This window comes from Mobula birostris, chromosome 27, assembly GCF_030028105.1.
Source record: "Mobula birostris isolate sMobBir1 chromosome 27, sMobBir1.hap1, whole genome shotgun sequence".
NCBI lineage: Eukaryota > Metazoa > Chordata > Chondrichthyes > Myliobatiformes > Myliobatidae > Mobula > Mobula birostris.
The window spans coordinates 44702433-44717670 of NC_092396.1; the positions used below are offsets into that span (position 1 = coordinate 44702433).

Consider the following 15238-nt stretch of genomic DNA (forward strand, 5'->3'; position numbering starts at 1 on the left):
CAAATGGGCAAGGAAAGATGGAGGAATAATGTTTGACCTGGAGTCGGAGGAACTTAGCGTCTGTAAAGGTAAATAGACAGTTGATGTTTCAGGGTGAGACTCTTCGCCTGGACTTTGATTTGTAATTGGGAAGATGAGTAACATTCTTGCCTCAGAGATGATGGGATATAATTATATCTTTGAACATCTACCATAAGGCTTATTCCAACAGATTATCCCTTTGACATCTGGTGTCACTTGAAGACTATTTTAAATATATCAGTACTTTTAAAAAACAGTGAAGAACTGAACAGAAGCATAACATCATACGAAGTGCCAGAGGAACGTCTTACAAGAGGAGTTCATCTGGGCTATGGTGTTGGTGAGGCAAAGTTGAATGGTGTGAGGAGGGGTATTTCACTAGGGCTGGATGAAGGTATTTTACTACGGGGGAAGAGAGGAGAGAGTCGGCTGAGACTCTACCAATGTGTCATTTACACTATGGGAGAGAGGGAAGAGGAGGGTTTGATCGAGATAAGTTTCTCTCACTCATCTGCACACAGTGTGTATTGAGCTGAAAGTAACTTCTCTAATCTTTGGCCCATGGAGTGGTGCTGCAGGCCAGGGGCAAAGGGAGAACATGTGTACAAGTAGGCTTTAACAAACGACAGCAAATGTTGCCATGTCCTTGCTTTAGAGACTCACCTTGGCAATACACCCATCAATTCCTTCTGTTACATTGATTGCTTTCGGAAGAATCTCTGACCTTGACACACCACCAAGATACATAGGGCTTCGAAGATTAAGGCCTTGGCTTTTCCCCGGAGAGACATTTCGGATCTCTTCTTCTTTGTCGACAGTCAATGAGCCATTCCTGTCATGTCGGTATGCTCTTAGCCGGTGCCATTTGTGGAGAGACACTGGGTTGACACTCTTCAGAATAGCTAGTCCTGTAAAAACCCAAACAGGGGCAGGCTTTCAGTAAGTGAAGGAAAGAACACCTGCACCCAAATTAAAGAGAGGAATCTGCCTGAGATTCAGGACCAGAAACCCTTTCCTAATGGGGGCATTGGGGTGGATGCACAAAGACTCTGCTTTCCTAAATACGGGAGCTCTCAACCGTGGGGCTTGAGCTCACAGCTAAGAGACTACAGCATCGTAGAGGCTGAACACAAGGATGTCCACCTCTGGTGTTTTAAGGATACCTGACCTTCTTTCCCTTCATGCTCTTTGAGGCAAGGGAGAGCGTGTTGTCCAATGGAACCCTCCTTGCACCAATTAACAGGTCTGTAGCATTAGCAATCAGACCCACACTTGGCAGGCTAGCAAAGCGGGGCTATAGCGCCACAACAGCAAAGTGGCAGTGATGCTGTTTGTCCATTAGATAGGCAAGTAGAGTAAGTTGCTGTAGACGTACTGAAGGCGGTTTGTGTGATGTTGGCGGGATCCAGAGAAACACCAGCATTGGATGATCTCTAGAAATGGGAGGGGCATATACCTTCTGAGCACTTCAAAGGGAGCAAAGTTCCAATGCTTTGTAAGTAAATGATTTCTGACCTTCCTTCAGACACACTGGGCTGTCCCAGGAGAACTGATACTAAACCAGTTGAATAGGTCCCAGTGGCCCATGCACAATCCTCACCAAACCAGAGATGATTCCCCAAGCTCTCTATTGTTTACAAACATCCTGGTCTTCTCATTCCCCTTCTCTTCCTTATCTCACTGCCAATAATGGAGTGGAAACAAGCAAATCCTGGATCAATAACCAGCATCTCTCCAAGGGATTGTCCATCTCATTGTCTTCCCCCAAAACCCCAAACTTCAGCCTCAAAGGTGGCATGTTTCCTTTGTACCATCAGTGTGACAATTTCCCAAGTGTATTGCCCTCTCCCTTAGAGGAGAATCTGACACCCCCTCCACTCCATCAATAATATAAAGTGGCTTCTACAATAGGAACTCAGCGCTCCTTGTACTGAACATCTTGCTGATGAATTGCGTTCCTTGTTACTACCCCTTGCTGTAGAAGTCCCACAAATTTCCACTGCCCCCCCAACCAGGTTCCATTCATTGCCACAACATTACTTCTTTAAGAAAATGGGACTTGCAAGGAAATCAACCGAAGGAGTTAAATGGCATTGCTCAATATTAAATAAACAATTTTATGCTGAAACGCTTGAACCAGATTAAGCTCCACCAACCTGATCCCAAGTCATAGCGGAATTCCACATGCCCATTGAGCATGGCAATAGAGATGAAATCGTTCATTTTCATCCTCTTCCCGCTGCTGTAGAACATGAGGCCCGTAGGTGAGCGAGGTTTGAACTCCAGCTCAATTGTCAACTCATTGTGAACATTTGTCAGTGGTGGATATGTCACAAAGGAATCACCCCCTCTGAAGGAAGGAGCTGTAATCAAGACACCTATGAAGAGACAGGAGGTGAATTTACTTTGTGAATCTGCATCTTACAAAGTATTAGATAAGGAAAGTAGATATTTAGTGGGTCTATAGATCTATTTGGGTTACCTGTTGTCCTAGCATTGGTGAAGCTAAAGCAGCTCACACGAGCCTCTGTTCCCCTTAGGAATCTTCATAAAGTTTGTTATTTTTAAGGCATTGCCTCCAGAGAAGGAATAAAATGGCAAAAAAAAACATTGTTCACTGAAGCCTTTAATTAGTTGGTTCTTCTTGAGTAGGCTGTTAAAACCTCAAGCATCCTAAAGTAAATGATGGAATCCTCAAATCTTCACATGTGCTTCTTTCAGTTTAGTACACTTTAACTTATGCTCCGATGTTACATTCTCTGAATTAGTCAAAGAGCTGTAGTCATGCAGAGCAGCATGGAAACAGACCCTTCATTAGTGAGAACTTGCCAACCACGCACTGGGGAAACTACATTACTTGGGCGATGACCCTGGTCTTACAGCTTCCAGCCTCTTCAATTTTCCATCTCACTCCCACTGTAGCCTCTGTGTCTTTGGCCTCCTACACTGAAGTTCAAGGAACAGAATCTTTAAGCATGTAAGGCTCTCAAGACTCAACAATCTCAAATGACCAACCTTCCCAATTTTAGCCAGCTCTCTTGAAGGTCACCAACCTATGATATCAGCACAGATGCTGAGTGCCACCAGCAAGCTCTGCTTTTACTTTCAATTTACCAGTCTAATGGAGAATCACTGCTCTGCAGCTTCGCTTCAGCTTCATGATTCTTCCCGACAACTTTTTACATGTTTATTTAGTAAAAATCCTCTCATTTCAGTCTTGACTCTACTTTCTTCTCAGAACAGAACATTCTAGATCTCTGTAATCTTCATGAAAAGATTTTTCCTGATTCCCCACTTAGCTTTATTTTAAGTAATGTTCACTCCTTCCTGATTCCTTTACCAGAGGAAATGATTTCTCTATGGCTACGTGGCTGACTATTTTCATTATTTTAAACAGCTTGACATTGAGGAAATTACAGTTCATGGTTGGGTAGATTTGAAAAGTAAAAATCTGTGGGTTCAGGAAAACTGAAAATAAAATAGCATGCTCTGGAAACTGTCAGTTGGTTGGCGAGATACTGAAGAGAAGTTTTGGTCTGACGATCTTCAATCAGAGCAGTTGTGAAATGTGAACTTCAGGATCCAGTGAGTCATCCTTTTATATCATGTTTATGGAACCTGCCCTCAGACTCCTGATTACTCAGAAGTTCAGAATGGATGACATCAAGAAATCTGAAGGGTTTTAGTTTCAATCGTGCTGTTTTATTTTTGGTTCTTAAACCTGTACAAAAAGTGCTAGCTTTGCTCGGGGCTTTGTTTTCTGAGCTGACCATAGGTGAAGTTTTCCATTGCCAATGCTCTACTTCAAACTAGCAAACTATACATGACAAATTAAAGTGAAGTAAGTGTAATTGAAATAATCTTATTTTCTTCCTGTCTAACATCTCAATACATTAACAATAAGAGAGAGACGACTGTAACCAAAGAGCGAGACTCACCATTCATACATTTTGACCCACTTTTACCAAGGTGGCAGCGGCAGGTGTAACCAAGGCCATCCGGTCTGTTCACACAAGTTGCATCTGGACCACAGGCCTCTGTAGACCCAAACCAGAAACAGGTATCATCAACTGCATCCATCAGTTCCATTCCCCCTCCTTTCTGGCCTGCTTTAGCCCACTTTATACATCAGTGCAACTCTTCAAGGTGAGCTTGAGCTTCAGAGACTGTTATTAGGTGTTTAATGTGACGTTTGGTTCTGCAAATGGATACCACCAACCCAACTAAGAACAATCGAAACATATCCAGGTTCTTCAAAACAGTGAAGCTCTTTCCCTGTTATCCTGCAAACCAATTCCCCACTGCAGGTTCCACTGGAAACTAATTAGCTATATGACTAGGCACATGAATTACTTTCAGTTCTCAGTCAAAACCTTGTCTGACCGTTATCAATAGAACTTGTGCAGCATTACCGCTTCCTTCATGGATGGAACTCTGTCTCCAACTTCCAACAGAGTCTCCAGGATCAGTTATTCTTGCATGCCTAACCTGTTGATCACACCGAAGGAGGAACATTCGCTTTTTAAGGTCTAATTTGAAATCCCCTAATCTTATCTATTTCATTTTACTGATTGCCTTCATGGAAAATTGACTTATCTCAGAGAATTTCTGTAATAAGGAAGAGACATTAAAGACAACTTCTATTCTAAACATGTATCTATCCAACATTTCTCAATTCTTATGGTGTTTTAAAGCAAATCCAATCAAGTTGTTTGATTATCATTCAGACCGTACAGTCACATGAGACAGTATTCCTCTGGGGTCAAGCTGCATAACATACATTCAAAACAGAAAGACAGAAAAAAAATCATACACATCGTTATGCAAGAAAACACATATATAGTCCCGGAGCGACAAGCAAATTGATGGTACGGCTCCCAGCAATCCAGCCCGTCATGACAGGAGTGCAGCACAGATGGGAGCTGCCAGCTCCCAACCAAGCACAGACTGCACGCTACACCGCCTCCAGCGTCGTCTCACCTGGACCGCAGCAGCAGGCAAGAATGCTTCAGACCTAGTCCTTACTACAATCGAGGCCACACTGCTGCCTCATCGCCTGTCTCTCCACCAAACAAGGGGAATAGGCCTGCGGCATCTCACATTATCAATGCCCGACAGGTTTTTGCGGTCACAAGAGAAACGTCCAAGACAGTCACGGTTACGCTGCACGCTGCTTTCGCACCACCAGCTCCAGTGTCTTCGAGTAGCAGGTGGCAGGACATCCTGCACCCAGGTCAGCTCTTCTGAACATGATCTGTCCCGTCCAGTGGCTTCCCCCTTCTCCGACCCAAGCGCCAGCTTCCCCTCCTGCCAGCTGAGCATCAGCTTCCCTTCTCTGACTTGCCTGCCGGCTGGCGGCTCTAAACAATGAACAGATCACTGATGCAGTCCACCTGTTGTGCCCATTGTTCTTGGAGTACAGTATAGTCTTACAATCTTAAAAAACATATTCAAAAAAGAGAAGTGCACCTTTGCTTGGCCCCCAAGAGGCTGCTGTCTTCAAATGTGCCGCCATCTTACCGCAAGCTCACAATTATTCCTGAAGTGTTGTTACTGCTCTGACAACAGTTGAGTTGTACATAATGAAAATCTATAAACCCCAAGGAAGCAAATGAATTGTTAATCAGGAGAATTTCCCTACTAATCTACGCAGGTCATGATTTACTATAAAACAGCATTTTTGAAGGTGCTATATACCCTTGGACTCTTCACTGTAATATGTGCTGCTGTGATTTCCAAAACAACAAAAAAAGTTTAATTTAGCGACGAGTCTCTGTGCCAAACTGGCATCACATCTTGGTGGTGGGTCAACTTTCTCCAGTCCTTGTCTTGGAACAGATGAAATGAAAAGGGTCAGTAAAACAATTCCCCTTCTGATATCACAGACCCAACGAAACTGAGGATTAATTTACCTATCTTGCCGTCAATGTTTCAGAAGTCACATTTACCTGGGTGACAGTGTAGAGCCTGTGAATATTCACAATTGCTCCCAGTAAACCCTTCCCTGCAGTGGCACACATAGCTGCTGGTCTCAGAGTCGACACATCGACCTCCATTCTGAAAGGAAAGTATTAATGTCCTTAATTTTGGCATAATTACCAAATATATTAACATTATTTATTCATACTCCTTATTTCAATAAAGCTTCATGTAACAAGGAGGACTAAATAATGACAGAATTAGTATAAATATGTTTCTAAAACCCATTTCAGAGATATGTTCATGGTGATTAACACCGGGAATTAAATGTTCTACACAGCACAAACTTCAGAAGGAATGGATTAAAGGGAAGAGGCCTTGGTGAGGTGGGGCATTCTTAAAAATAAAGAGAAGTAACAAGAATTGAAGTAGCTGAGGAAATATCAGGTGGTCGGATCATTAAATCAGTCCATTGGTTTATTACAGTCACATGTACTGAAGAACAGTGGGATCCATCCATACAGACAATATCAGTGCATTGAAGTAGTACAAGGGAAGACAATAACTGTTACAGAAAAAGTACAGTGCAGGCAGTCAATTAGATGAAAGGTAATTGTACAATACCAGTGGAAATGGGAGAAGACAAGGGATTAAAAAAAAAAGAACATTTTACAATTTCCCTCCACATACAGTAACTGTACGCTTTGGAGAAATGATCTGTTGAAAAATAATTACAAAGATAATGTAACAATCATGGGAAGAGAATCAAAACAAAATTTCCAAAGCAATGTAAGAGTAATTTTAAAACTGACAAGTGAACAGTAATCTAAAAACCAGATGAAGCCTGTACCTTGCAAGGATTGTCTTTGCAGACAGGGCAGTTGGATATTCCCTTGGCTTTCAAGTCTGAAGCTGAGAAGATCACCTCATCACCTTGAATGATCAGCTGGCGGATGCAACCTGTTTAGACCATAGAGTTAAATCAATGTATTCAATGTCAATCATCTGTGTTACTTAAATATTTGGCAAGCACCACAAGGTTTGTTTGTTGACAATTTCCATCACAATGAACGACCACCCAAAGCATAGTTCCCTCTAAGCTGTGCGCGTGTGCGCACGCACACGTTTTTCAACCAGTGCACAAAGGAAATTAATGTGGGCACAAAAGGTTAGTTACCTAAAATAATGTAGTAGTTAATAATTATACTTATTGAAAATGATCTTTTAGCTAACTGTTTCTGTTAACTAGTTAGTTGGTTTTTCAAATACCACAATGCACGTCACTAATTTACGTCACCTCACCTATTCTGTTCCGGTTTGTACAGCCAAGTGGCAGCCATGTTTTGGCGGACAGTGTTCATATCGCAAAGTTTACAAAGATCTGTTTCAAATCCTGTAGAGAGCTTACTAAGTTTTTATTGGAAAAAATATTGATTCACTATGTTGAATTCAAAAGAAGTGAAGGGCGTGAAGCGCAAAAGAACTGCATATTTGTTTAAAGTTGAATGGCTTAACAAAATAGTAGAAACTGCTACACCGAAAGCTCATGAGGTCATTAACGTTCAGCTATGAGAAATATTTATGTATGCTTTGGAAACTGGAGTTATCTGTTTGTATTGTCGTGATGCGAAAGTTGCTGGAGAACTTGCTAGCGGAAAGAAGTGGGATGATATTTGGAAACTTGACTTTTTGAAGTGTCATTTCGCAAGTAAATCGCATTTGGACAGTGTACAAAAGCTCAGGCAACAGAACCCGTCATTATCCGTTACAGGAGTGCTATGTATGTTACGGTTGAGTGCAGATGAGTGAGAGCGAAAACGACCAAACCCAGAGGAGATCAAAGTTGAGGTACAAGAATGGTCAGCTTTTGATTTCTCCGCAATTGCAAATTGTGTCTTCACATTTGGCAATGAACAAATTAATGCCTTATGTCTAAAATATCTTGATTTTCTAGCTGAAAATATTGTAATAGTTAGACAGTTTAATGATTTCAAATTTTCCGTGCAAGAAAAAATTAAATCCAAACCGATTTCAAATTTGCTCAAATGGTGGCATTTGTACTTCAAAATGAACAATTTTGCGACCTTGCACAGTTGATGGACATTGGGGGGACCTTTCTTGCGTCTAGTGCGGACTGTGAGCGAGGTTTTAGCCTAATGAATCAACTCAAAGACAAGCTGAGAAACCGCTTAGGTGAATGTCATCTGTACATGTTAATGAGAATCAAAAGCTATCAACAGGATGGAAGTTCTATTAGTCGAGATAGAATTTACAAAGAATGGGTAAATGCCAAAGACAGGAGAGAGAAAAAATAACTGAGTGACTTAAATATGATAAAAATTAAATATTTCCAACCTGATGGCATGAACATTGACTTCTCTAACTTCCGTTAATGCCCCTCCTCCCCTTCGCATCCCATTCCTTATTTATTTATCTATTTATTATTATGATTTTTTTTCTTTCCCCCTTTTTTCTCTCTTTTTTTCTCCCTCTGTCCCTCTCACTATAACTCCTTGCTATCCTCTGGGCTTCCCCCCCACTTTCTTTCTCCCTAGGCCTCCCATCCAATTATCCTCTGCCTTCTCCAGCCTCGTATCCCTTTCGCCAATCAACTTTCCAGCTCGTAGCTCCATCCCTCCCCCTCCCACTTTCAAATCTCTTACTATCTCCTCTTTCAGTTAGTCCTGACAAAGAGTCTTGGCCTGAAACATCAACTGTACCTCTTCCTATAGATGCTGCCTGGCCTGCTGTGTTCACCAGCATTTTTTGTGTGTGTGACTTAAATATGTATGTTATTTTGTTGTTATTCTGTGCAGTTTTATGTCAAATATTTTGTAAACCTACATAAACTGTCCCATGCGTGCATTCAGTATGCACATACTTTTGTCACAGGAAAAACAATTGCACAACCTAAGATTTTTGTGCACACTGACTACTAAAAATTAGAGGGAACATTGCCTAAAAGATGCACAATGCCAGGATTTATTGTCTGTTCTCAAGTGATTCTGAATTGAGGAAACAGTTGCAAGACAACCACTCTGCTGGTTCAGGGGCAACATGTCCGCAAGGCTGGGTGCAGCAGACTTCCTTCTCTGAGTAAAGTTCTCTTAAAACAGAGGAACTTTTACATATTTACTCAACTACTTAAGTCTAGATTCCCTAGCCTAGTTGAGATTTGACCTTGTGTCCCTGCAGTAATGGCCCAGGATGCTGGCTGCTAGTCCTGTAATTTATCCACCACACTATTTTGCCCAAAGAATCCATGTTTTCCATCTGAATGTTGCCAGTGGAATGAAGCCAGCCTTTACTGTTAGCTCTCAGCCTCATCCTGTGCATCTAATTCCCTGTACATGAATGGATAAGGGTGGGTAAGGACCACCGCCTGAGAGTTGGGAGATGATGCTCCATCATGGGCACAACCCTCCCCACCATTGAGGACATCTTCTAAACGCAGTACCTCAGGAAGGTGGCATCCATCATTAAAGGCCCTCACTATCCCCCCTTTCGTGACTTCTAGTAGAGATGAAGTGCAAGAACTTGAAGATCTACACTCTGCATATTAGGAACAGCTTCTCCCTTCTGCCATCGGATTTCTGGATAGTCCGTGAACCCCTGAATGTGACCTCACTATTCCTATTTGGCGTTATTTATTTACTTTTGTAACTTATAGTAATTATTATATCTTACACTGTACCGCTGCTACAACACATCAAATTACTTCACGTGTTTGTGAAACTGAACCTGATCTTGATTCACAATTAAACCTTGATCTTTAGGCATGAACCTTGCAGTTTCAACCTCACTCACTGGAGGAGAATCACTTCAGGTTTAGACATATGGGGCTTCTCAGCAGATTTTAATCGGATTTTCTTCAGACAACTTCTGAACATCCTTCTTACCCACAAATCCACTGTTACTTCCAGTTACTTTCGAAATGTTATCGAAGTTGGGGTATCCACCAACATACAGCTCTTCATTCAAATCCAGACCTCGGAAATTCCCCTACAATCAAAGATCAATGTATCATTTCAATGAAACTAGAGTGAAGCAAGACAGATGGGTCAATTTTATATCCAGTTAGTGCAGATTACTATCCAATCTGCTATCCCATCATATTTAACGTTCTGCGAGTATGGATTAGGAAAGGTTAAAGTGAAAAATTTACAGTGACTGTATGTTTCAAAACATGGAATTACAAATAGAATATGGAAAGAGGAGACAGGTCAGGAAACATCACAGGGAGTTGTGAAACTCCATGGGCAAGGAACAAACTCTGTCTACACAAACATCATGTGTGGTTCCAGTACCCAAGAAAGTCTTGAATGACAACCGTCCAGTGGTCCTGACCTCAAGCATCATGAAGACCCTAGAGAGGCTGGCTCTGGCTCACCTCTGACCTCAGGTCAGATCAGCCCCCGATCCCCTGCAGTTTGCCTACCAAGAGCACATTGGAGTTGACAATGCTGTCATCTACTGGCTGAACAGAGCCTATTTGAATAAGCAGGGCAGCACTGTGAGGATCATTTTTTTTGATTTTTCAAGTGCCTTCAATACCAGACAGCCCTCATTACTAGGGGAAAAGCTCCATTCAATGCAGGTTGGCACTTCCATTGTATCCTGGATAATGACTATCTGACTAGCAGATCATTGTATTGCTTCAGAGTTGTGTGTCAGACATGGCTATGAGCAGCACACTGGGGCCCCATGGGGGAGAGTATTGGCTCCCTTCCTGTTTACCCTGTATCCCTCAAACTTTAGATACAACACTGAGTCATGTCATCTGCAGAATTTTTTGATGACTCAGTAATAGTTGGATGTATAAAGGGAGGACAGGAGGATGAATACGGGACTCTGGTGGAGGACTTTGTCAAATGGTGTAAGCTGAATCATCTGCAGCTCAACATCAGTAACACAAAGGAGATGGTGATGGACTTTAGGGAGACTAAGCCTGCACTGCTCCCTGTTACTATTAATGGTGGCGATGTGGATGTGGTGAGGACCTACAAGTACCTGGGGGATGCACCCGGATGACAGACTTGAGTGGAGCACCAACACAGAAGCTGAGTACAAGAAGGGCCAGAGTTGCCTCTACTTCCTGAGGAGACTGAGGTCTTTTGGAGTATCTCTTTCACATGTTCTACCAGTCTGTTGTTGCCAGTACAATCTTCTATTTGGTGGTGTGCTGGGGCAATGGCATCAATATGGATGATACCAAGAGGCTCAATAAACTGATTAGAAAGGCTGGCTCTGTTATAGGAGTCAAACTGGACACAGTGGAGACTGTGGTAGAACAAAGGACCCTATGGAAAATGCTGGCAATTCTGGACAATGTTTCTCACCCTCTGCAGGCCACCTTGGCTGAACAGAGGAGCGCTTTCATTAAAGACTAAGACAACTGTGCTTATTGAAAGAGCACTATATGAGATCATTCTTACCTTCGGCCATTAGGCTCTATAATGACTCAACCTATAGCCAGGGAAGTGATGACTCCCTCCTGCTAGACTGTTGTTAACTCCTGTTTACCAGAGCCCTGTTTAAGCTCTGTTTACCACACCCTGCAACCGTGGACGCCCCGTGCAATACTACATCACTTCATATCTGGACAGTGTGAATGTGCACCCATTACTGTATAATATTACAGTAATTCTTGCACAATCACCTTATCAGTGTGAACTTGTAAATCTTGTAATCTTTGACTTGTAAATTTTGTACATCTTATTTTTTAAGGTGACTTTTTAAAAAAATCTTACCTCTCTTCTAATATTTGTATATCTGTGCACCTGTAATGCTACTGTGATGCTGTAATTTCCCTGGGATCAATAAAGTATCGATCTATTTATCATTCATTTTGAAAGGGGGCAGAGGAGGTATAAAAAGGATTGAATCCTTAGCTTATTAAATGGCCAACCTCCAGATAATAACTTCCCTATGTCTGCGGATCATCGTAGTTCCTCAAAGCACATTTTCAACTGCTCTTGTCCATGGACTTCTAGTCACAGAGTCTTCATATTTTGTGAAAATTTCAGGTCATGACTTGACTTCCAAACAGCTCCCTCTCCTACACCAGGAGGGCATTTCCCATTTCTGGGATGACTCCCTGCAGGGCCTCAAAGACTACAACAAATCTGACTGTGAATTGGAAGCATCTGTGTCCACCAATGCGTAGCAAAGCACTAGTAGATTTGGATGCAATACTTAACATGGCCAGTGTGCAACCTACCAGTCATGCAATCCTACAGCTTTATTATGGACTACACTATATAATGTAGCTCTCGAGTTTCACAATGGTGTCATTGTAGCCACAGTCTAAAAGCTATCTCCATCTTAAATAATGTCGTGTCAGGTTTCCACTCTCATTTTATAATTACTTTTTGTAATTTGCTATTAAAACATTAACACTGTAGAAAACATTGAGGTGGCTACCTAACAACATTTGTGGGACTCAGACACAAAGGTATTAGAATGGGGCAGTACTGTGGCCAGCTGATGGAGCTGCTGACTCTGCAGTGAAGAGGGCTTGCACGGCTCAGAAGGTTGCAGAGATTCGATCTGGGAATGTTTACAAAGTCATCATTAGGGGAAAGCATAATTGGTATTGGCATTGTCTTATTACTGTCACATGCACCGCGATAAGTGAAAAGCTTGTCAAACAGATCAATTCTGCTCAGTACAATGAAGCAGAACAAATCAAAACAATAACAATGCAGAATAAAGTAGAGACAGTGCAGGTAAACAATAAAGTGCAATATTGAGGTAGCTTGTCAGGTCAAGAGTCCACATTTTGTACAAGAGTGAAAATATCTTTGAGCTTGGTGGCACTGCTTTCAGGCTTGCCCAGTGGGAGATGGGCTTTTACAGGGTGGGAGGGTGAAGGCTGATGAGACAGTGGAAACAAGTATGACAATTGAAAAGAAGGCGTGTCTCCAAGGTGCTGAATATGTCCTTGAGCAGTACAGTGATGGGGGAACAGGACTCGAATCCTGCAACAGGTTACGTAGAGTGGGAGGTGAGAGGGCAGACAGTAGTGCTCTGGAATAGCCAAGTCTAGAGGTGGCACCAGCATGGTTGAGGAGGACGAGACCGCGCCTGTCTGCAAATGGAGTAGCAGCAATCTTGTGCTGCTCTTAGTTTTGTTCCTCTCCCCCTAGTTTAAACTTTGAATTTAAAATTTTTATTTGCTGATTTTTGAGGGGGAACAATACGTCAATGTCTATGAGGAACGGAAAGAACTTGTCTGAACCTAGTGACAAAGGTAATTGGAAAGGAAAGATGCAAAAGAAAAGATCTGATGAAATGCCACCATGGGCTGAAGATATCATTCAGACACTGAATGCAATTAAAGATCAGAATGGATCAATTAAAGACCAACTGGAAAAGAATAGTAATGAAATGAAGTCATTTCTGGGAAAACTTAAAGATTTGGAAACTCAAGTTATTACACATGAAGAGGAATTGAAGATAACTAAGCAAAAATTGTTTGAAGCTACAACCCGTTTCGAAAGATATCAAAATAAGATTATAGACCTGGAAACTAGCTCTCGCCAAAGGAATATACGAATTGTTGGGCTGTAAGAAGGAGCTGAAGATGGAGAGTTAATTGCTTACTTTGGTAAGCTTTTTCATACTTTATTTCCTACCATAGTATCACAGCCGTCTGCTATAGAAAGACCACACAGAGCTCTTACTTCGAAATTTAAAGATCCAAATAAGCCAAGATCTGTTTTGGTTTGTTTTCATCACTTTAAAATTAAAGATCAAATAATGCGACAGGCAAGAAAACAGAGAGTTTTTAGATTTAAGGAATCCGAGCTCCGTTTTTATGAAGATTATCCGAAGGAAGTAACGGAACAAAGATCAAGATTTGCTCTGGTAATGAAACAGGCTTATGATAAGAAATTGCTTCCTTCGTAAGTTTTTCTTCCTAATTCTCCTCCTCGTACATCTTTTGATCCAAAAGCCGCACTGGACTTCATTCAAACTATACCTGCCGCCACTACCGAATGAACGATCTGAAAGGTTGTTTGGTTATCTATATATTATTCGCATGGATGAGGAGCATTGACTGGCAGGCGATCAATGGGAGGGGCAATCACATCATTGATGGGGATGAATGTTGTCCCAGTTCATCTTTAGTTCAGGTTATGAGATTCTGAATTAGTGTCAGACTAAGAGAAAACTTGAAGTTTGGGGTGTACATTAGGGAAAAGAGAGGCAGCATGAAGTGGAGGGAATTACTGCTTGTCCATGACAGTCTCTGTAACCAGAAATCTGACATGTTAGAAATAAAGACAGGTGTTGAAGGAGTAGGTAGAACATCTTTTATTTTTCAGTGCTGATGATGAGGAACAGTGAGTAGGAAGGATAAATCCTCATGTTGTACCAAAGGCAAGCACCAGGGAAGGTGCTGAGTCCAAGCCCATATGAAACTCAAAGCCTCGACACAAAGCAAGTTCTGAAGTAGAAGGTGGGACGATGTTGCACAAACAGAGGTGTTACTACTAGAGGAAGCATTGAACTGAGGCCCCATCCATCCCCTGAGATGAAGGAAAAGATCAAATGGCAGAACGTTTCTGCAGTGACCTGGCTAACATTTACCTTCCAGCCAACCAGCTCTCAGAAATAATCAATGGTTTACGTTTGTGGGAGCTGGAAACTGCAGCTGCATTTCCCACAATAAAACACAAACGCCTGAGCACTTTGGCAGTTCTTTGGTAGCTTGTGAATTGCATTTGATAAGCTCCTTGATAAGCCCTCAAAATATCACAAGATGACTCTCTGTCCATTACTTACCCACTCTTGATTATAGAGCTTGGAACATGGGACTCTACAGCATAGTACAGGCATTCCAGCAAACAATGTTGTGCCAACCTCATTTCCCACTTCTCCGGATTGAGCTCTGTCTGCCACCTCTGAGCTCAGCTCTGCATCCTGTCAATATCCTGTTGACTTTCCACATTATCCAGAACTCCACCAACTTTCATGTCATCTGCAAACTTGCTAACCCACCCTTCCACTTCCTCATCCAAATTATTTATAAAAATCATAAACAGCAGTGTTCGCAGAACAGCACCGGTCACTGACCTCCAGGCAAAATACACTCCACTTACATGGACAGACCAATTCTGAATCCACAGAGCTGGGTTTCCCTGGATCGTATGCTTTCTGAATGAGCCCATCATGGGGAACCTTATCAAGTGCTATGGTTTACTAAAATTGATTAACACCACATCAACCACTCTACCTTCATCAATGTGCTTTGTCATATTCTCAAATAATTCAATCAGGCTCATGAGGCCTG

At 42.0% G+C, this 15238-nt stretch overlaps 1 protein-coding gene across 7 annotated transcripts in view; it reads right to left on the minus strand.

The window, feature by feature from the left end:
- The window catches only part of hspg2 (heparan sulfate proteoglycan 2), a 551229-nt gene that overhangs the window by 39042 nt on the left and 496949 nt on the right, over window positions 1-15238 (minus strand). For all 7 annotated transcript variants that reach the window (XM_072245063.1, XM_072245064.1, XM_072245068.1 and 4 more), the window contains 6 exons: window positions 9840-9942; window positions 6791-6900; window positions 5970-6078; window positions 3960-4058; window positions 2178-2399; window positions 685-929 (listed from right to left, as the gene is read on the minus strand). In XM_072245063.1, the coding sequence (XP_072101164.1) occupies window positions 685-929; window positions 2178-2399; window positions 3960-4058; window positions 5970-6078; window positions 6791-6900; window positions 9840-9942 (888 nt within the window). The remainder of the gene's footprint in view (window positions 1-684; window positions 930-2177; window positions 2400-3959; window positions 4059-5969; window positions 6079-6790; window positions 6901-9839; window positions 9943-15238) is intronic.